Raw genomic sequence first — 23,708 nt, forward strand, 5'->3', positions numbered from 1 at the left:
TTCCTTTCTCTCTCTCTGTTATTTTCTCTCTTACAATTATACTATTATACATTTTCTTGTTCTTCACATTTGCAAATTCATTACTAAAGAGTATTTGTTTGCCTACTACACGAATGTGCTCAACAAAAAAAACAAGTGGCAATTTTTTAAGTGTCTAGAAATGTGTAAAATAAGTATAATGATATCGGTTTTATAAAATGTATTATCATTAATCTTAATCATACTATACTTTTTTTGTGTTGAGCAAAATATTAATAAATATAACTTACATTTCGAGACATAATCGGTGTAGTGCGAGCAATCACCAAATCGAAGCGAAGCAACAAGTTGAGCGAAGCATTGATTTTAAAGCTCGTATGAAGATATGTAGCTCACAGAATAATTAAAATGTGATAGAAGGAAATATATTATACATAATAAAAGGATGGGATGTATCGCGTGTGGAAAGCATAGCGGCATAAGCGAAAAAAATCGCACTGATATTATTCGATTATGTAAAGCTTCATGCATCTGAAAACATAGTAAAACGATCATTATAACAGCGATAAACATTATTTGCTGTTGACCATACATCCTTCTTACTAGACTTTACATATTACTTAGAAACGGAGAAGTCGTTTAAAAATACTGTGTAATAAGAAATATCACGTTTTAAAAATTAAATTGTGTTTCTACGAACCTAAAATAATTTTAATTTACAAATTTAAGCATATTATTATGTGAAATGCTATTAACGGAATGTGCGTTTAAATGAAATCAAATTAATTAAAATTACAAATACACGGTGTAGCATTAACTGTAAACTGACAGTAAAACTATGCAGAATTATGATAGAAGCACTGCTTATTTTGACAGCATTGATTTGTTAAAATTGTAGATCATATAAATAGTCACATGCTTCGAAATTTGTTATTTCGAACCTTTAATTTCTCGAATATCCTGCAAGTGAGTAGCTTTCCTCTCATCTCTCTTTTCTGAAATTAGAAAATTTAGAATTATATAAATGAAAAAGCTACATATAAATATTTACCTATAAATTTTTTTAGCTTACATATAAATATTGGCTTGACCGGAAAGTCCATGCAGATTTTTTTAGCACAATTTAAATGCACTTTGCATTCAGAATTAATGCAAAGAATTAATATACAGATTTTCCGGGTAACCCAATAATTGTTTTAAGATTTTTGTCTTTAGGAAAATTATACAATCTACAAACTCGGCTTACCCATAAAATGAACCTCCATTTTGTGAACGACATCTACTCTTTCAGTAGCGCGTTCTTCAGTTTCGACCTACGAAAAGAAGAGAATGAAAAGGCAATACTTTAATATTTTATCGAAGACAAACCGTATAGAAAGAAATAGAGGGAGAGAGAGAGGTAAAGAGAAAGAGAAAAGAAGAGAAAGCGAGAGAAAGAGGCAGAGAGAGATAGAGGAAGGGAGAAAAGAGGAGAAGAAAAAATACTTAGAAAATTGTTAGAAACTTAGATAATATTTATAATATATCTTAATACCTCGGAAATTTCTGTAACTTCCCAAGCGCGTGGTCTGAAATCTTCCGGAGCAAAATGTGTGATAACTTCTTCTACGGTAGCATGTTGTAGCTCGACCATCCTCATAAAAGCACGAAAACCGACTGTTGCTGCGACGAAACTCTCATCAGCCGTTGTCTCCTCGGTAAGTACTTGCGTGATTAGGGGACCATGGCCCTTTCTCTCTACTAATTGAACCAAAGCGTTTTGCGCATCGGGTGTTTTTAGAGCAGGAAAGATCTCAGTCCTGTAAAGGCACTCGTTTATTTCATTAACGGAGACACCTTGTCGAACCAAGTAGCCAATCGTCGCGAGTTCTCGAAGGGGAGATTCTCCCGGACCAAACTCCTTCGCATCAAACATTTCCATTATATCGTCCACTTCTCGAGCTATGTTTTCTTTCTGTCGCTCTACGATCTCCTTTACAGTAATTTCTTCTTTAATTTTCTCTGCCTTCATCTTCTTTACTTTCTTCTGCTTCTCTATGCGTTTTGTTTCTACTTGTGTTTCAGAAACTGAAACTTGTTGTAGAATTTCCGAGGTAACTTCAGCGTGATCCACCTTTGTTTCGACGGTGAAATCAGGGGCAATATCTTCACTTGTAATTTCTGATATAATAACACTTTCCCGCTCTTCGACAATACGTTTGGCGCGTTCTTCGGCTTTAGGTACGAGCTCTCGAGGCTTTTGATTGTCAATTTTCTTCAGAGAAGCTGTTGCTTCGGTCATAATTGGTTCTTGGATCGGTACTATCCTTCGTGCTCTGGAAACCTAAAACATGAAAGACAGGATGATAGTTACATGAAATCTTACAAACAGATACAGTTGCGTAAAACTATAAATAATTTATATTGCAATACCTCCTCAGGTTTCTCTTCTATAATTTTTGTAGTTTCCAGTATTTGCGTCTCTTCAACATCGACAATTCTCCTGAAAATACAAAAGACAAATCTATATAATTTGCAAACGAAATAAGTGTAATATATAATGTAATAATTAAATAAGCGCAGTATAGAATTACTGACTTCTCTTCCGGTTGTTCTTTCGGTACGATTTTTTCTTCATGGATCTCTTCTTTATCGATTTTGATACGTTCGGCTTTTACTTTCTCTTTGATTTCCTTCGCTTTCTTTAGTTCAGGTTTCTTCTTTTTAGAGGGCTTTTCTTCGTGTTTCTTTGGTTTTATTTCTAGTTTCTCTTCCTCTTTGATTGTGTCGTCTGGTTTTGGTCCTAGTTCGCTTACAGTATCAACACGCAGTTTGGCTTTTGTTACTTCCATGCCAATTTCGCTAGTAGCTTTGCAAATGTATGTGGCGTCATCCTCTTTGGTAGCCCGCTTGATTGTTAGAATGGTTTTATTTTCTTCTTCATATATGCGCACTTTCACATTTTCCGTATTCATTATAAGCTTATCATTTTTATACCAAACAATATCTAGAAATTAAAGATATAATAAAAAGTTATACAACTTGTGAATTTTATATTTATATATTTATCCATATATAATATTTACCTGGTTTGGGATTACCAGAGTAGACGCATTCAAACAAAGCGACGTCTCCTTCCTTTGTGTAAACATCCGTTATTTCTTGGATAAAACGTGGAACAGATTGTGTAGCTGAAAATATCATATGACATTCTTGACATATTCCTTCGAGACTAAATGCGCAAAAACGGTTTAACCCTTTGAGGCACGCATTTTTCAGAAAATCCGAATCACATGAAAATTTATATGCGGGGGTTTCTGGGGTCGCTGATGACGAATCCGTTATCAGATTTTCGAAATTCAAGATGGCGGATCCAAGATGGCGGACGCAAAAATGAAAAATCGCGAATTTTAGAATTTGGGCCTCAGATTCGTAATCAGCGACTCAAAAAACCCCCAAATCTTGATTTTGAGCAAAAAATTCACTCATACTTCGTGGGAAATTATTTTTTCTGTAAAAATGTGTATTTTTCACATTTTGTTTATTTATAATAAATGGACAACTTATGCAAAACACTTGTCAACCTTTCATATATGTTCCCGTATCATATAAGAAGCTAAAAAACGCAAAAAACCCGACAAGAATTCCTCAAATATGAAATATTTCATGAAAATGTGAGAATAAATAGGTGGTACGTATACGTACCACTATGCCTCAAAGGGTTAAATAAATTTCTTACCTGATTCTTTGCTTGACGCCGAGATTGCTCTCATAAATCTGTCAGTAGTCTAATTAGCAAAAACACACAAAAGTTCATGCATGGTTATTCCCAAACGATATATTGCTATGATTAGTTTCAAGTAAAATACTACCTGACATCGTGCCTCTTTCGTCCTCGGTTCGATACTCATCACATGATACTTCAGACACATATACATTGTCTGCTAATCCGAGATTTCCGCTGCATTGACTTTCAAGCAATAAGAATTCTTGTAACTCCTCTTGGCTATCCGCTGTGTGCAGTTGCTGAAATGATTCCAGATCAATCTCTCTCGGTTCTAATGGAAACATTCGCGGATCCATGACGTAATTTTCATAACGTCGCTCCCTTGAATATTTTGAGACTGGAATTCTGGACTTTGGATACGTATGATACTTTCTATTATAATTATAAACCGGTTTAACTACAAGTTCTTTAGGAATTGTTTTATGTATCTTTGTGTCCGGATTGCGTTGGTCGCTCATTTTTGCTGTTTCGCTTTTTTCTTCAATTGGTGATTGATATTCTTGAATTTTTTTTTCATGCTTCATAGACGGAAATTCAGCAAAATTCTTTTTGTACTCAGTTGGATCCACAGGTAATTGTTTTGATGTGTTCAATATTTCGATCATATTTTCATTATATTTTTGATGTTTTATGTTCATGTCTTGCGTATTTAAAATCGACATAGAATTATCTTTCAAATCAATAACTGATGATGTAGAAGGGATTTCTTCAACGGCAAAATCGTATTTTCCCACATTATTAGCTTTAGGTTCGACAAATGCATCTGTTTCATTGTCGATGTTCATTAAAGTCCTCGTTGATGAAAATTCGCTTATCACAGTTGAACTGTCCCTTTGAGAACTCTCGTCTTTCAATGCACGGTCATCCAAGCTGTCACTTGAATAGCTACACTCTGCATCATTCAGCATGCAATCAGTCACGTCCAGACGACGAGTGCGATTCTTACCTCTTAGAGCCTCCTGCATCTCTTCCATGTGTGTGACCCACTCTGGTTTTCGGTACTCTTTAGTTCCGAGTATACCTAGTCGACAGAATGACAATGAGTAACGTATAGCAAATATATAACGAATCCCTTCCATCTCACCAGTATTTAACTAAAAGCTTTTAGCCGAGATTGAAGAGATTCATGGACTTGCATAGAACGCAATAGATAAAATAATAAATAGTGTAAGTAGAGGATGTTGCAAGTGTTTGGTGTGGATAATGTCAGGAATGTGGAATAATTAGCGGGTTTTTACCGGGAGGCTATAGAGAAGTGCTTTGATGACGTTTCTCCAATCGAAGAGCACAGCTGAAAAGAATTTAACTTAAACGAATTAGCAAAGTCTTTGGAAATTCTATAGAAGATATTACCTTCTACTGATAGATACGTCATTGTAGTCGACACACCGAGTGGATTGTATGCTTCAAACACTATTTCACCAGTGTCGTCGGGGAATGTTTCGGCAATTGTCAGCACTGACGTACCATCTTCAAATTCCTCGATCTGGAATTCTTGCGATGGAATGATTTCCACGCCCTGCTTGTACCATTTTCCCTTCGGTTTTGGTTTACCTTTCACTTTTACTTCCAATCTGTGCGGGAAGAGATATGCATAAGCATCTAAATATGATATATCGAATATATCGTAAATGTCTTTTTATCTTTACATTAAATGTATCTTACCTAGTTAATTCCCCGTCTTTGGTAGGAACTAACTGAGGAAGAGTCTTGATTATTTCTGGAGCGGATTCTTCTACGTCAGTGTCGAAGATCGGAGTTTCCTAAAGACAGAAAAATGAATTTCAATGTCCAATATTGCATCTAGTACAGTCTAATACAGTCTTTGACTAATTTTTATTTCAGTTATAATCATATTTACTTTTGGAGATAGAAGATCTTCTTCTGATCCTGTAGTAAGTGACGTCGCGACTATCGACGATGCAATTTCTGAGTCAGGCACATACTCGTAAGCTAGAAGTTAATTTCATTATGATAAAGTAGAAAAACTGCGGTAAACTTTTTACAGTTATGAATTTGCAACAAACAACGTTACCTTCGACAACGAGCGACGATTTGCAGACAGCTTCGCCAACGGGATTTACAGCACGGCAAGTGTATTCTCCAGCATCCTCTGGGAATACTTCAGTAATAGCCAGGCTGCACACGCCCTCCATATCTTGGACAATCGTAATTTCTTTGCCTTCTTTGATCGATTTTTCATTGTGATACCATTCTACTCTAGGCGTCGGTTTTCCTTCAACGATACAAGTCAGATTGACGCTCTCACCATCCATGACTCTTACGGGTGAGAGTCTCTTAACGAATGTCGGTGAAACTAATTCAACTGCTTCCTCCCATGTTGTTTCGGTGATATTCACAGTAGCTGTACAAGTTACAGAGCCACCAACATTCTCAGCACGGCAGGTGTAGCTGCCGGCGAGTTCCGGTGTGACTTGTTTCACCATTAAGATTGATCGATTCTCTTGAGTCACAATCCTTACTTGTGGCGTTGACTGCAAAAAAGCAAACAAGAATTATATTCCTCTTATTATATTAATCTTATGAAATTTGGGATAAAATTTTATGTTCTATATAAAAATCAAAAGATAATTTAGCATTGTATTGTATTATAAAAAGAACAATGTAGGATGAATTACCTCAAGTGGTTTGCTTTCATGAAACCATTGGAAGGATGCTGTGGGATATGATTCTACCCGTGTTTCCATGATAACAACTTCTCCTTCAGCAACGAGTTGGGGCTGAATTGGTTCCACAAATCTCGGCGCTTTCACTTCGCTCGTAGTATCTTTGCGTTCCTTAATGGTGACGGAACTTGAACTTCTTGCTTCACCGACTTCATTCTGAACTCTGATCTCATACTTCCCGCTATCTTTCTTCGTGACATCAGATATGATCAATTCGGCTGTGCTTTCGTAAACATTTATCTTGCGCTTGTCAGTTGGTGTAATCTCAACACCATTCCGGTACCACTTAACTTCAGGCTTTGGCACGCCTTCGAAGTCAGCTAAAAGTTTCAGAGGCTTTCCACGCTCTGCTACGAGAGCAGGCAGAGGTCGTGTAATTCGCGGTGCTCTAAGCACAATTGGTTTGCTTACTTTAACGATGTTACTAATTACCAAGTTGGCTCTGCATTCAGCACGACCGTATTTATTTACAGCACGTACGCGATAAATCGTTTCATCCTCAGGCGTTGGTTCTAAAATTTGAAGCTTAGCTTCTCCAGTTTCCGGGTTGAAAGTTATTTCGGTTTTTTCGTTTGGTTTTACTTCTTTCTCACCGCGATACCATTTTACTTCTGGTACTGGTGTACCTGTTACAACACATTCCAATAAAGCAGGTGTATGTTCTTCGATCATTAGCGGTTTAATTGGCGTTGGGAAATGCGGTGCTATGCCTTCCTCTTCTTTTTCTGAAAAAGCGATGTCACGTAATGTATTTATGCAGTATTAGAAATTAAAAGATAAAGTTACTAACACACAGCGTGCATCATAGATATAATTATGTAGCATTTATGATTCACAACACATCGTTAATCATTCGAATATCACGCAGGGTGATCAACGCTATTTCCGTTCCATACTGAAAAGTATCACACTATCCTGGCAGATTCTGACAGGCAATGACAGTGCGTTCGAATCTTATCGCAGCGCACCGTTAGTTACAAATTGAAAAGTTTTACTAAAATGAAATTTTCACAAACTTTATTACGAGAAAGCATAAGAAAGTAAGGCAACTTGATACTTTTGTATATAAAATAATAAAAATAAAAATATAATATATATAAAATAGTAAAAGTACGATCGCGCCGCTTAATACTTTTCAGCATAAAACATAAAAGATCACACCGCTTGTCACTTTTAGACATGAAATAGCAGAAGCACAATCGCTCCGTTCGATACTTTTCGTGCATATCTTGTAATTAATGCTATTCAATGATATTCAAGCGGTTAATTTTTTCTGATGAGAAATTTCTTTAAGATTTTTGATATATAAAGACATGCTATGTACATGTGTATGCGTATGTGTGGTAATTGTTCATGGCAATTGTTAATTTTATAAAAATATTATAAGTGTTATATATTCGTGATATTTTAACGCGAATTAAGTAATAAATCTTCATTCTTTAAGATATTAAAAAATCAACTATATAACTATATAAATAACTATATATAACTATTTATGTAAATTTTAGTTAAAATCAAGATTTTACACTCCACAATGCTACTACCGAATATCACGAGATTGACAGTAGACGTTGCTACTCCAGCTGGGTTGGATGCTCTGCAAGAATACATGGCAACATCTTCTTCTTTGACTTTTGTTATTTCTAAAGTTGCAGTTGTCTCAAATATCGTCATCGTGTATTTTTCACTTGCATGGAGTTCTTGTTCGTTTTTATACCAAGATATTTCGGGTACGGGATTTCCTATTACAGTACACGTGAATTTGGCAGGTTTTTCAAACTCAGCGATAACAGGTTGTAATTTCTGGATAAATCGTGGAGCAATAGTTTTATCTTTATCCATGATAGATATGTCGACCTGAGTACGTGGTCTGCGTTTTCTCTTACGATCTTCTACTTGCGTAATATCTTTTTTGACTTGTAATTCAACATCTTCAACAATTTCCTTAATTTCTTTCGTTTCTGTCATAACCTCTGGTTTTTCCTCAACAGGCATGATTTCTTCGGGTATCTTTTCCTTTTTCCTAAATACTGTTTTAACCGTTTCAATAATGGTTTCTTCTTTATCTTCCACTTTTGTTGTTTGCTCCTCAAGTTTTACAGGTTTTAATTTAATTTCCTCTGGTTTTTCTTCTTTTTTCGGTTTCTTTTTAGGAACTGGTTTCAATTGAATTGTATCCTTTTCAATGAGTTCAGATACTTTTTCATCTTTAATTGGAATTGCAATTGGTACATGTTCTTCAGGCTGTGCAGTTTCAGATTTTTCCACCTTTATTTCTTCGGGAAGTTTCTGTTTCTTTTTCCTCCATGAAACTTCGCTTGTTATAATATCTTCAATTACTTTTTCTTCTTTATGCAATTGCACAGGTTCTACTTTCTTTTCAACAAGTTCTTGAATATCTTCGGTCGTTTCTTTTTGTTCACAAACTTCTGTAACTGATTCTTCTTGATCAATGGGCACTACTGTAACCTCCTCTCGAAAATCAACGATTTTCTTTGCTCGTTTCGTACGTCGCCAAGGAGCTGCCGCTATCTCTGTTGGTTTCTCTTCAACAGGTTTATCCATCTTTTCTGGCACCAATTCAGGTTTTGATATTATTTCCACAGAGTCTTCCTTTTCTACTGGTTTCAGAATAATTTGTTCCTGAGTTTCTTTCTCTTTAACAAGCTTCTTAACAGGTTTCAGAACCACTTTCTCAGGCTTTGCTTCTTCGGGCTTTTCTATGCGTTTTATCGGTTTCAAACGAACTTCTTCGGGTTTTTCTTCAGGTTTCTCTTTCTTCACTGGCTTCAACGTTATCTCCTCCTTTTCCTCTTCCTCTTTGGGAAGCCTCTTGACAGGTTTCAACACCACTTCCTCAGGCTTTGCTTCTTCGGGCCTTTCTATGCGTTTTACCGGTTTTAGACGAATCTCTTCGGGTGTTTCTTCAGGTTTCTCTTTCTTCACTGGCTTCAATGTTATCTCCTCCTTTGTCTCTTCCTCTTTGGGAAGCCTCTTGACAGGTTTCAGAACCACTTCCTCAGGCTTTGCTTCTTTAGGCTTTTCTATGCGCTTTATCGGTTTTAGACGAACCTCTTCAGGTTTCTCTTCCGGTTTTTCTTTCTTCACTGGCTTCAACGTTATTTCTTCCTTTGTTTCTTCCTCTTTGGGACGCCTCTTGACAGGTTTTAGAACTACTTCCTCAGGCTTTGCTTCTTCGGGCTTTTCTATGCGTTTTATCGGTTTCAAATGAACTTCTTCAGGTTTTTCTTCAGGTTTTTCTTTCTTCACTGGCTTCAATGTTATCTCCTCTTTTATCTCTTCCTCTTTAGGAAGCTTCTTAACAGGTTTCAGAACCACTTCCTCAGGCTTTGCTTCTTCAGGCTTTTCTATGCGCTTTATCGGTTTTAGACGAACCTCTTCAGGTTTCTCTTCCGGTTTTTCTTTCTTCACTGGCTTCAACGTTATTTCTTCCTTTGTTTCTTCCTCTTTGGGACGCCTCTTGACAGGTTTTAGAACTACTTCCTCAGGTTTTGCTTCTTCGGGTTTTTCTGTGCGTTTAACTGGTTTCAAATGTACCTCTTCCGGTTTTTCTTCAGGTTTTTCTTTCTTCACTGGCTTCAATGTTATCTCCTCTTTTATCTCTTCCTCTTTAGGAAGCTTCTTAACAGGTTTCAAAACTACTTCCTCAGGCTTTGCTTCTTCGAGCTTTTCTATGCGCTTTATTGGTTTTAAAAGAACCTCTTCAGGTTTTTCTTTAGGTTTCTCTTTCTTCACTGGCTTCAATGTTATCTCCTCCTTTGTCTCTTCCTCTTTGGGAAGCCTCTTGACAGGTTTCAGAACTACTTCCTCAGGCTTTGCTTCTTCGGGCCTTTCTATGCGTTTTACCGGTTTTAGATGAATCTCTTCGGGTTTTTCTTCAGGTTTCTCTTTCTTCACTGGCTTCAACATTATCTCCTCCTTTGTCTCTTCCTCTTTGGGAAGCCTCTTGACAGGTTTCAGAACCACTTCCTCAGGTTTTGCTTCTTCGGGCCTTTCTATGCGTTTTACCGGTTTTAGACGAATCTCTTCGGGTTTTTCTTCAGGTTTCTCTTTCTTCACTGGCTTCAACGTTATCTCCTCCTTTGTCTCTTCCTCTTTGGGAAGCCTCTTGACAGGTTTTAAAACCACCTCCTCAGGCTTTGCTTCTTCGGGCCTTTCTATGCGTTTTACCGGTTTTAAATGAATCTCTTCGGGTTTTTCTTCAGGTTTCTCTTTCTTCACTGGCTTCAACGTTATCTCCTCCTTTGTCTCTTCCTCTTTGGGAAGCCTCTTGACAGGTTTCAAAACCACTTCCTCAGGCTTTGCTTCTTCGGGTTTTTCTGTGCGTTTAACTGGTTTCAAATGTACCTCTTCCGGTTTTTCTTCAGGTTTCTCTTTCTTCACTGGCTTCAATGTTATCTCCTCCTTTTTCTCTTCCTCTTTGGGAAGCCTCTTGGCAGGTTTCAGAACCACTTCCTCAGGCTTTACTTCTTCAGGCTTTTCTATTCGTTTCACCGGTTTTAGACGAACTTCTTCAGGTTTTTCTTCAAGTATCTCTTTCTTCACTGGCTTCAATGTTATCTCCTCCTTTGTCTCTTCCTCTTTAGGAAGTCTCTTCACGGGTTTCAAAACTACTTCCTCAGGCTTTATTTCTTCGGGTTTTTCTTCTTGTTGTTTTGGCTTTTTACGTCTCCATGGTAAATCCACTTTCTCTGTGGTTACTTCTCCATTAATTTCTTCAATGTTTTCAGATGCTTTGTCTGCTTTTAATTCTTTTTTAATTGATTTAAGAGTGACTTCTTCTGGTATTTCTTTTTCTTTAGGCAATTGTTTTACTGGCTTGAGTACAGTTTCTTCCATTGATTTTTGTTCTTCCAGTTTTTCATGCCGTTTTGTTGGTTTTAGCATAACAGACGTAAAGTCTTCAGTTTGAGGTTCTTCTTTAACGGGTTTTATGATAGTCTTTCCACGTTTCCATGGTAACTCCAGAGTTTTTTCAGATTTTTCTTCTTCAGGTACGATTTCTGAAACTTTTTCTTGTATTTTTGAAGGTTTTGGTTTACGGCGCCATGGAGCTTCCGAAATCTCTGTAGGTTTATCTTCTTCTAGTTTAGCTTCAGATATTTGTTTAATTTCTTCTACTTCTTTCTTTTCTTTTGCCTTTCTTCCTCTAATCCACGGTACAGGTATCTCTTCTTCCACAGATTTTATTGTTGTTACATCAGTTTTATCAATATCAAGAATTGTGGTATCTTCTTTTTCCGTATATGGCATACTGGGTTTCGTTTTACGCATTACTTTCTTAGTAGTTTCGACATCTTTATCGGTTTCAATAATAACTTTATCTTCTTCTTCATAATATTGTACTTTTTCTTCTGGCTTTTTAATCTCAATTAAGTCCACAGTTTTTGTTTCGACAGATTTTAAATCGATTGTTTCTACGTCTTCTTTCTTTAATACCACTTTATCTATTTTTGGTACTGGTTTTAGTGATATATCTTCAAGAGTTTCTTTTTCTATTTCTTTTCGGATAGGTTTAGATTTCTTTAAAGTAATTTTTTCTTCTGTCCATGGTTTTGGCTTTTCTTGCGGTATTTCTTCTTTTCTCTGTGGTTTCTTTCCAATACTAAGCTTGGTTTCTTGCTCTGATGTAACTTTAAGCAAAGTAGTATCTTCCTCTTCAGCAAACGTTCCTTCAATGTCACGTTTTTCTTCTGTGACTAACTTTTTGTCTGTGCGCGATGTTGCTCGTTTGACAGTATCATGCATCTCAGTTGAAACTTGAAGTAATGTAGCATCCTCCTGTTCAACATAATCAGCTATTTGAGCGGTTTCTGGTTTTGGTTTTTCCTTTGTAAGAGGCTTCAAATCCACTTTTTCCAAACTTGGTTTTCGCAATTCCGTCTTAGTAGGTTTTGATGGTTTTAACTCTACAGTTTCCAGTACTTCTTTTTCTATTTCTTTCCGAATAGGTTTAGATTTCTTCAAAGTAATTTTCTGTTCCGTCCATGGTTTTGATTCTGGCTTTTCTTGTGGTATTTCTTCTTCTCTCTTTATTTTCTTATCAATGGTAATTTTAGTTTCCTCTTCCGATGTAACTTGAAGTAAAGTTATATCTTCTTTTTCAATATAGTCGGCTGTTTTAGCAGTTTCTGTAACACTTATTTCCGGTTTTTCTTTTGTAACAGGCTTCAAATCGACTTTTTCTAAGCTTGGTTTTCGTAATTCCGTCTTAGTAGGTCTAGATGGTTTTAACTCTACGGTTTCCAATACTTCTTTGTCTATTTCTTTCCGGATAGGTTTAGATTTCTTCAAAGTAATTTTCTGTTCCGTCCATGGTTTCAATTCTGGTTTTTCTTGTGGTATTTCTTCTTCTTTCTTTATCTTCTTATCAATGGTAATTTTAGTTTCTTCTTCCGATGTAACTTGAAGTAAAGTTGTATCTTCTTTTTCAATATAGTCGGCTGTTTTAGCAGTTTCTGTAACACTTATTTCCGGTTTTTCTTTTGTAACAGGCTTCAAATCGACTTTTTCTAAGCTTGGTTTTCGTAATTCCGTCTTAGTAGGTCTAGATGGTTTTAACTCTACGGTTTCCAATACTTCTTTGTCTATTTCTTTCCGGATAGGTTTAGATTTCTTCAAAGTAATTTTCTGTTCCGTCCATGGTTTCAATTCTGGTTTTTCTTGTGATACTTTTTCTTCTCTCTTTACTTTTTTATCAATGATAATTTTAGTTTCCTCTTCCGATGTAACTTGAAGTAAACTAGTATCTTCTTTTTCAACATAATCAGCTGTTTTAGCAGTTTCTGTAACACTTATTTCCGGTTTTTCTTTTGTAACAGGCTTCAAATCTACTTTTTCTAAGCTTGGTTTTCGTAATTCCGTCTTAGTAGGTCTAGATGGTTTTAACTCTACGGTTTCTAGTACTTCTTTTTCTATTTCTTTCCGAATAGGTTTAGATTTCTTCAAAGTAATTTTTTCTTCTGTCCATGGTTTTGATTCTGGCTTTTCTTGTGGTATTTCTTCTTCTTTCTTTATCTTCTTATCAATGGTAATTTTAGTTTCTTCTTCCGATGTAACTTGAAGTAAAGTTGTATCTTCTTTTTCAATATAGTCAGCTGTTTTAACGGTTTTTATAGTATCTTTTTCCGTTTTCTCTTTTGTAATAGGTTTCAAATCTACTTTCTCTAAGCTTGGTTTTCGCAATTCCATTTTAGTGAGTCTTGATGGCTTTAACTCTACAGTTTCCAGTACTTCTTGTTCTATTTCTCTTTGGATAGGTTGAGATTTCTTTAAAGTTATTCTTTCTTCTGTCCAAGGTTTTGTTTTATCTGTTTTCTCTATGATTATTTTATCGACCTCTTTGCTCGTGGCTTCTTCAATTACGGACACGTCAGTGCGTGAAACTTCTTCTACTGAACTTACTTCAGATTTTTCCTTGGGAATTGGTTTAAGGTCTGCTGTTTCCAAAGTAGGTTTTGAAATATCCTTTTTTATTATTTGCGAAGGTTTTAGTGAAACAGTTTCTACCATTTCTTTAGGTATTTCTTTTCGTTCCGGTTTTGCTTTCTTCAAGACAATTTGTTCTTCCGTCCATGGTTTTGATTGTTCTGGTTTTTCTATAATAGGCTTTTCTTTCTTTATTTTCCGCGTTTCCTCGTCTTTTGAAATACTGAGCAATGATCTGTCCTCTTCTTCGTGATAATCTATTTTTTCAAGGGTCTCTTCTTCTAAAATTTTCGTCTTAGGTTTTGTTTTCTTTAAGATGATTTGTTCGTCTGTCCATGGTTTTGATATTTCGTCTTTCTCCTTTTTTGACACAGTTTCATCTAAACGACGTGATGTTTTTAGCAAAGTAGCATCTGCTTCTTCTCTATAAAGTTCCATCTGGGTATCGTCGATATGAGTTACTTTTTCTTCAGTTGTTACAACTTTTGTTACATCTCTAGGTACGGATTTCAATTTGACAGTTTCAAGGTCGGATGCATAAATTTCTTTTTTCTCAATCTTTGCCGGCCTCAATTCAACTTCTTCCAGTTTTTCTTTTGCTACATCTTTGACAATCTGTGGAGTTTTCTTCAAAACTACTTCTTCCTCGGTCCATGGTTTTATTTGACTTTCGAAAGCTCGAAGCTTGTCCAAAGAGGAATCTCTCGATTTTGTTTTCACTTTCCGCCATGGAAGTGAGTCTCTAACCTGAGGTCGATGTTGTACGCGTCCTGTTCGCCAAGGCAGTGATTCATCACCTGGTTGAAGCTGTACTTGAAGTGGTAAACCATTTTCGTCAAGAGATCTTAATACAATATCTTCTCTTCTATCTTTATGAAATTTCTCATCTACTCCTATACTGGCGTCAATTTCCGCGGGAACCGGATAATAAGCTCCTTTTCTTTCTGTAAGTTACGGAAAGTAGTTTTGAATGACTTTGAACATTTTCAACTATCTATATCACACTGTCACGCATGTTTAGTTAAGAAAAACTTAACTGAAATTATAGTTGAAATTATAATTTGTGCGGCACATGCTATTAAACTAAAAAAAAACATTTTTATAAATTTGGTCAATAAGCTTTTTAATATCGTAGAATTAACGCCATAAACATTTACACACCGTGCATTTGTAAAGACATTTAAAAATTTATTTTGTGATTGCAGGGTGATGGAGGATGGATTCTGACTGAATAAATTTCTCGGATAGAAATCAAGGCAGTTCGCCAGACTATCTCGGAGGAGCCAATTATTCGAGTTATTAATAATAATTTATGATCAATTATAGTTAATTAAATCTACCTTCACTTAAGGTAGCTAAAACATAATTCTATGCCAATTATTCTAATGCATAAAGTAGTTTAATTTCATTAATTATGATTGTAATTAATTTGTATAATAAATGTGTGAAATAATTAATTGTAAAATGCATGAATACTGCTTACAAATAATTATAAACGTAGCTATGAAATTAAGATATCTATGTATAAATATATGTAAAGCATGGCTGTGTGTTTTACTTGACGGCAACCAACGGTTCAAGTCAAAAGCACATGTGAAGGACATATGTGCTCGTAGTATAACAATGCAAAACGCGTGGGTCTACCTTCTTTGTGTTATCTTTAAATAATCTGAGTAAAGTATTTGTCATCTGCGATTCCACTCTGCGTGGGAGCCTCTCCCCCGAGATGCAATAAAATACGTTGCGTTGTTACGACGGCTCGATGACGCCCGGGACATTATTAGCTTTAATGGATACGAAGACCCGAGGTCGCGTGAAAATGGATTATATTAAGTGTAGTCGCGCGAGTCGTGCCGTTCGTAGTGCTCGCAGAGTTCGCGAGGAGGTACTTGCGAGCTTCCTTCAGCGCGAAGCGGACTCCCGCGTAGTAACTCGGTGGAGATCCTTAACGTGCAAGACACACGTCCCTACTTCGCGCTACTTCTAGCCGTAATAGTAATCAGTTGGAAGTCGAAGGTGAAGGAACCAAGGAAAACCGGACGAGTCCCTCGACATGCTCTCCTGATTGGACGCCGATAACATCCAGTGATAATGACATTCAGTGAAACGGGTGAAAAGTGAAAGAGGTGTTGCGTTTGACAGCTTGCTGCCTTCAGTTGAAAAGCACGTTTCTCGCACTTGTCATTCCGCGGCGAAAATTTCTCCTTTCGCATGCATTCGACCGAAGTGCAGCCTCATTTAAACTGGACACATTCGAACGTCTTGCCACAGTGCCGTAAAGGTGGTGCATTTCGATAATCGCGCACGCAGTTTGAGCGGTGAATTATTTAGTGATCTGTGTACATAGCTGTCTCGAAAACAAACTTTTCGTACTCTGAGAAATATCGATGCGTTTTGCTTTTGAGTAACTTTTGTTTTTTTTTGTAATGTATGCTCTTTGGTCGAGACTTTCGTGCAAAGTGAAATTATTTGATTATCATCGTAATAATTTGAGAAATTGTTGAAGTTACGAGAAAAAGTGAAGTGTTTCACCGCTCAGTAAACTTAATAATTTACAATTAGATATTACTCGGGAAATTAAACGACTATAATATTTATGTGCTTATAAGCGCGCATGAACATAGGGACAGTAATCTACTACTTTCTACACGATAATATACAGTTTATTCGGTAAATTACGGAATACTGGATCAATGTAATTATATACAGAATTAAAAATAAAGGCAATAAGATAAATGTGTATTAGATGTTAGACACGCGTATTTGGATTTTTATCCCTTATCCCTTTATCCTTACGACTGCTCAATGTACATTAACATTATGCGGCATATTGCTTATTACATATATCGAATATACAACGCATTATAAATCGAGTTTCTCTCAGATAAAGATACATAAAAAATTTGCATTGAATTCATAATGTAAAAACGATATCATATCAGTGAGCAACGCTATGCCATCTTTTTGATCATTAATAAAAGTTTTATTTCTTTTTCTAATTACACAAAGATGGCAATCGAAACGGAATGCAAAGCAGTACTAGAAGCCCATTCTTCAAGTAAGTAACAAGTAATTTTCATATAGTTTAGATTTAATTTTTCTACGATCGGACAGCGTAAGTGAAATCGAATTAAAAAAGAGCACTTGAAGAATTGGACCTATTATTGATTCACATTCAATTCTCTCCATTTATATTTCTAAGTACAGTCACATCGACAGGTAACGTTAACTTCTCGCTGAGTTTGGTCATTGCAACGTAGTCTGCTGTACTATGTATCTTGAACGCTGGTTCACTAAAAATAATTTTCTCTCGTTTTGCAGAGTGCGCTGACACGCGCTTCCCCATATTATTTCTGGCATGGCTGAATCACTGGCAGCTGGTTCGGGGCGGAGCCAAAATAGTCAACTGCTTCGGCCAACTCTTCTCTCGAAATCACCGTGCTGACGAAGCATCGAACGAAGGTGGTAGTCTGGGATCGAAGACAGAGATGAAAAAGAATGTCTTCTTGATGAATCAGTGTGTCCATTTGTTCTCTTGGAAAATATCATCGTTTCGTCTTCAAGGTCGCTCGAAGCTCGCCAAGTGCCAGTGTGCACTTTTCAATTGAAATATCAACGGAGCGTGTTTCGAAAGCATATGAATATAGGTTTTAATTCTTCTTCGTTGAACATTTAGAAACAGCTCTAAAGACTATTCTTTTTTTAGATATGTATATATTCGATTCCGCGTTTGAAATTCCTGAGTTGAGTTGAGCATTAATGAGGGACCAATTTCCAAGCCATTTGATGTTGACATTAAATTTATGATCTGCATTTGTAACAAATGGCAAGATTTTGGCAAATGCGTAATGCGCGCGAATATTCTTTAAAGATACGGAATCCGCAGTTTACAATACATTTTAAGGTACAATTGTGCAATTAAGTTATAGACTTTTAGTTTCATTAAATAATGTTTAAAAGTAAAAGTTATAAATAAAATATAAAGAGAGTAGATTATACGAGATGATAAGGCATCTGCACAAGTGAGAACACGAACAACTCAAACCGTGGTCGACGTCGTCAAATCTTCGCGGAGTTCCGCGTCGGCGGCCAAATATAGCCAGGTAATGTAATACACATCACGTGCTCAGAAATAGCCCAAGAAAAGGGCCTAGCCGAGTGTGCACACGGCACTGCATCTGCTTTTCGCTCGGAACGTGTGCCGCATGACAGAAGCAGCTTAATGTAAATACACATATATAGAGCTGCGGGGCTTATTATTAAGAAAGATCGCGTTTATTATGCAAACGCTCATCGCCACGATTATACACTTCCGTATTACTTGGAAGCCACATGCTCGGTATTCACGTAAATCAGGAGAACCGAAAATATCCGTTTCTGCTGTTATGTAGATTTATTTCTCTACAAACAATTTGTCTTCCCTCGCTACGCACGAATTGTGTATCTTGTTGTTCTTTCTCCCTTTCTCCCTCGCGCGTTACACTCCGGAGAATTCAAACGAAGACGTATTCTCTCCGTTGCAAGAATCCAACGGTAAACATCTTTCATCATATATTACCTTATTGCAAGATTATCGAGTGTAACGATCTGGATTTACGCATTACGCGCGCAAAGCTCGTAAAAAGGAAACATATTTCACAAATAAAAAAACAACTATACAGGTTTTACGTGTATTTTACGCCACGCTGGCCTTGAATCCTCTATCGCCATGAAAGTTCTTCTATCGGGCAGTCGTAATGTCGCGTCAAACTGTCATTTACACGACAAAGCTTGACAAAACATGAATAATCAGACCATGGTTGTCGAAACGGCAACAAACGAGACTTGGACATACTTACAACATTCGGTTTTATTGCGACTTTCATTGTACAATAATAAATAGTCGATTAGTAAAACGTTAAACGGTATTTCTATCCGTGTGCGTGTGTGTTGTGATCTCTCTAATAAATGAATATTTATAGTTACGTGAACATACATATATAGCAAGATGATACGTGTACGTAAATATATGTATAGTTTTTGTAATAAACATCGAGACTACAACGAACGAGTAAACGAGTTACGTATTTAACGCAGTCGCACCGCTACTGACTTTAAATCCATTGATACTGACTAATATCGCGCGAAGTTCTATTCTGCGATTATATTACCTATTTACAGAATTGATAGCACTCACTTATAAAAAGGCTGCGAATTGCACCTTCGTTCTGCGACAAAAGTCGAAATACTGACGGCGGGACACTCGTAGAACGACGTCTCGCTCTATCGGGTTTTTTTATGCTTATCGATCTTAAGTAATCCGCGCTACATTTGTCCCAACCGATTACATTTACAAATGGAGCCATTTTGATTTTGACTTTTCGATAATATATAATAATTCTCGATAATATCGATCTTTGCAGCACCACCTTCGCGACCGTTGCGCATTTCACGATATGTCTTACGGTATTTTCCTCAAGGGTTGCAGTTTTGTAATATGGTCATTAATCATGGCTTCTCGTTTCACTCGCTCGGCTAATGCTCAATACATGACGAGTTAGTACAAACTCCCCGGGCGCGCACGACTTTTTTGATTAGAGGGTGTTTTGTGATAGGAGCTGAGAAATCTAGCGATCGGTGGGTTACGGTTTCTCAAGGGGGCAACAACAAAGCACAAAAATAAAAATATGAATGGATAATTCACGGCGAATCGCGCTGCGCGGAGACGGCTGTATTTGAGACGACGTAGAGACGTTAATGCGAATACGTTAGACGAAGAGCTTATTAATTATGATTAATTGTATATTAGAAGAATTCTCAAATTCAACGATTAATTCTATCGACGACAACATTCTTTTACATCTGTTTCAGCATATTACATGTTGTTGAAGGTCGATTAAATTAAATTAAAATTCGTTCCGTTTCGGAACGATTAACGGTCCATAGAATTCGAATTACCGTATCGTATACATATGCAGATATCGAAAGGCAAAAGACTACGTAAAGAAGGTAGACAAAATTTAATCGATGCGCGAGACGTGTAACAGGACAGAAATATCATGTTAATATCATCCTTTCCGAAATTTAACAGGATTAGTTACCAGTATTAATTTAATAATGTTATACATTAAATTAATTTGTCATGCCACTGTCTCGAGTATACGTTCGTCTCCGGCAGTGTTCTTGGAGATGTATAATATAAGTTCAATCTCGCGTATTGTGTTAGCAATCGAATCTGTATCTTTGATTCAGTTCTTACTTTTGACGATGAGTTTGGCGGACGTTTCTACGGTACCGGCTGAGGTTGTAGCGCGGCAGGTGAAGGTGCCAGTATCCTCCTCGTAGGTGGTTGCTATGAGTAGCACTGCGTTGTTGCCTTCATGAATCATCTGAAAGCAACGTACCATATTTGTATGAATATCACGTCCGGGCAAGATTTTCTTTAATAGCTTCATAGGGCAAATAATAATGAAGTCTACCTGGAAGTCTGGCGATTGCGGGATCAAGGCACCCTCTCGGTACCACTGAATCGTCGGCTTTGGCTTCGCTGGGCTCACTTGGGTCTTGAATTGAGCCGGCTGTCCTTCCATGACTATCTGGTCCTTCAGAGGCGTCAGCTTTGGTAAAACATCACCTGTGTCGGGTGCTAATCAAGAACAGAAAATAATGATCTTTATCTTCATGCGGTATATTAATAAAAAATTTTTTAATATATGAAAAGTGTATTATTAGAATAAAATAATCTTTTTTTTCTTTTCTCTTACCGAGAACTCTGAGATTGGCGGATGTGGTAACCTCACCAGCGGGATTTTTGGCAATACATTTGTATACGCCTTCATCTTCGGGGAATGCCTCCGAAATCCTCAGGGTACAAAAATCGCCTTCTTTATGCATTTGGAAGTACTTCGACGGTTTGATCACCTACAAATTTGATAAGCATTTAAATGAAAAAAATATTGGCGAAAAGTTTATAAAATTAAGATTATTATTATAACGCTGGGTACCTTGTCGGCTTTTTTCCATTGCACAGTAGGAACGGGTTTTCCTATAATCCTGCAGGCGAAAGCAACGGAAGTACCCTCTTTAATGGTTTGATCCCTCAACGGTTCCAAAACAGTCGGCGCTTTTTCCACTGTCGGTGTTGTGAGTTTCGCGACTTTTGTTGGAGATTGAGGTCCGCGAACAGTGCATTCCCCTTCACATCGTGCTTCTCCGGCACTATTAATCGCAACGCACTCGTACTTGGCAGTGTCTTCCGGCACCGTCTCCAAGATCAGAAGCGTATAAGTGTTATCCTCTTCCAAAGTTTTATAACGAATATCCGCTGTTATTTTCTTGCCGTTCTGCAATAAAAAAACGCATTTAAATTTATGTTTCAATTAATTTCATATCCATGTATAATTTATATTTTATATTAATACAGAAATTTAAATGACATATTACCTTGAGCCAATAAACGTCCAAAGGTTTAGTGCCAGTGATTTTGGCGTCAAATCTAGCGAGCTGTCCGGTAGCTACGGAAGTAGGTTGAATAGTAGACAGGAAGCTGGGTGGTATCACACCACCTCGTCCAGGTTGCCTTCTGCGTTCCTCCACGACCAAATTGGCACTGCATTTGGCCTTTCCTCCCCTGTTCTCGGCGATGACAGAAAAGACACCGGAGTCTTCCATGAAGACTTGTCTGATAATCAACACCGATTTAGTATTGAAGGTGTAAATTTGGAGATCGGCCGAATTTTGTATAGGGAAATCCTCGCGATACCACTTGATGGTCGGCAATGGATCACCATCGAATTCGACCTCGAATTTAGCCTGTTCTTGCTCGAACGCTCTGCAGGGTTGAATCTTCTTCGTGAAGACGGGCGGTTTGGCTGGTTTAACTTGGCCTTGAACTACGCGCTCTTGCGTCTTTGCTTTGTGTTCCACTTCTGTGGTCTCTGTTGCTGTGATTTTTCTAGTTATTTCTGTATCACCTTTGACTTCTTTCTGTGTCTGCTTCTGCTTAGCCACATGAACCTCGCGACCATGAACTGTGGATTCCGACGGTTCCGGAGGATATTTTCCGGTGGCCTTAATACGCTCTGTGTCTATATCTACTTCCGTAACGTGCGGTTTCTTCACATATTTCGGCGGTGGTTGCACCGGTTGCAGAGGTTGTTCCTCCCTGATGATAAAAAATTGATAATTAGCATGGATATTATTAAAAATTGTGTTGGCACGATATCATATCTGTTAAATGTTCATTATGACAATACTTACAAATTCTCTTCATACTTTTGTGCCATTCCTCTTGCTACAGAATCTGAAACAATTTTGTCGCCAGGAATGGCGAACTGATGCGAGGCCTCCCTTAATCTGCTTTCTTTGAGCATTTGCTCCTCCTCGAGAGTCATCAGTTTATTATAATAGTCCTCATTCTTTTTGTTTTTCACGGATTTCTGCCACTCAGTTTCAGGCTCTTTGATAACTTTAGGAGCAAGATGTTCCGTGGCTATTTCTATGCCCTGAGAAACGCTCTGGTGGCGTTCATCAAACACGCGCTCCAGTTCTGTATTCTGTCGCTCGCTTTGGTACTGCGTTAGTCCATAATCGTACCAGGCTGAAGAAATAACATGTTAGATCCGTGTATTCTGTTGTGCCTCATACTTAATAAAGAAAAAAAAACAGAAACAAAATCGCGTGCTTTATGAGGACATATCGATCGGTTGATCTTGGTAGAGAATGCAACGTTCTTCGGTCTTTTTTTTGTACAAATTAACGTTTACATCTGTATCCTTTCCTGAAGATATAACGTTCATCCCGATTTAATGGAAACTTAAATATATCTCATTGAAGCAACGTTGCGTTTCTCTTAATCAGAAAACGAAATTTAATCAAATACCACGATATTTAGAAGACACAGTACGTGGATGACGATGCAACACATATCGACGACACCTAAAGGAATCGAGCTGGATTTGGGAAATTCAAATTATAACACGTAGTTACAACACATATTTAAAATTGTTGTTCATTTTTTCTCATATTATTGGAAACATTATTAAATCGTTTGCCTTTTACGAACGTGCTTTCCTTCGTATTATAAGAAGGGTTTTCTCTTCAATATTTAAACAGAACAAAAAAATTACAAAACAAAACTGTTTCATATAATTAATTAAATAATTTAACATAACTTGTCAACATTTATGTTTTTGACGTGAATACGTCTTATAACTCGATGGATGCCAATTTGAAAAGTTGAGCGTCACGCGTCACGCGTCCCGCGTCACGGGACGCGTGACGAAATTTCTTTCATTCAATTTTAATATACAGTCTCATTTTAATTATAATTATAATATATAGGGTATCTCACTTTATCTTATTATAATATACAAGGTGTCGACTTTGGATTATAATATATAGGTTGTCCGATTTTTATTGACCAACCGAAAAATTTTTATTTGCGATTTTATAATATTCTCGGTGTCGACTTTTGATTTAAATATATAGGGTGTCCGATTTGACCAACCCGAGAAACTTGTAATATTGTGATATTGAAAATATACACAGTTGATTGAAACTACTATCTTTCTTTGAACTCTTTCCATTAACATGACGTATTCACGTTAAAAACTTGCGGCCGTGTCCCGACACAGCCTACCCCGACTTTTTTCGATGAAGTAGCTTTGACAATCTCGCTATATTTTAAATGACACATCAAAGGATAGATAACGCGAGAGATGCATATCTCCAAAAAAACAAAACCAGATAGATTAAACACATAATAGAATTTACTTATATTGCCCGACACTGAGAAATACGGTCTATTTAATATTTGCTGTAGTAGTAAAGAAACACTACGATAAATA

At 37.0% G+C, this 23,708-nt stretch overlaps 1 protein-coding gene and 1 long non-coding RNA gene across 2 annotated transcripts in view; one reads left to right on the forward strand and one right to left on the reverse strand.

Annotated features, from left to right (window-relative positions):
- The window catches only part of LOC105284951, a 57,118-nt gene extending 38,289 nt beyond the window's left edge, over window positions 1-18,829 (forward strand). Inside the window, exon 2 of the long non-coding RNA XR_003406630.1 lies at window positions 15,087-18,829. This is a non-coding gene — a long non-coding RNA (uncharacterized LOC105284951). The remainder of the gene's footprint in view (window positions 1-15,086) is intronic.
- Window positions 1-23,708, reverse strand: part of LOC105286657 (titin) — a 119,348-nt gene that overhangs the window by 37,921 nt on the left and 57,719 nt on the right. The window contains 19 exon segments of the mRNA XM_026970173.1: window positions 921-974; window positions 1,226-1,292; window positions 1,514-2,302; window positions 2,392-2,461; window positions 2,557-2,965; window positions 3,045-3,149; window positions 4,692-4,766; window positions 5,099-5,319; window positions 5,411-5,508; window positions 5,607-5,698; window positions 5,781-6,240; window positions 6,385-7,157; window positions 7,977-14,825; window positions 20,120-20,249; window positions 20,340-20,506; window positions 20,625-20,781; window positions 20,865-21,203; window positions 21,304-22,024; window positions 22,120-22,459. Coding sequence (XP_026825974.1) covers window positions 921-974; window positions 1,226-1,292; window positions 1,514-2,302; window positions 2,392-2,461; window positions 2,557-2,965; window positions 3,045-3,149; window positions 4,692-4,766; window positions 5,099-5,319; window positions 5,411-5,508; window positions 5,607-5,698; window positions 5,781-6,240; window positions 6,385-7,157; window positions 7,977-14,825; window positions 20,120-20,249; window positions 20,340-20,506; window positions 20,625-20,781; window positions 20,865-21,203; window positions 21,304-22,024; window positions 22,120-22,459 — 11,916 coding nt within the window.

Source organism: Ooceraea biroi, chromosome 6 (assembly GCF_003672135.1).
Source record: "Ooceraea biroi isolate clonal line C1 chromosome 6, Obir_v5.4, whole genome shotgun sequence".
Classification (NCBI taxonomy): domain Eukaryota; kingdom Metazoa; phylum Arthropoda; class Insecta; order Hymenoptera; family Formicidae; genus Ooceraea; species Ooceraea biroi.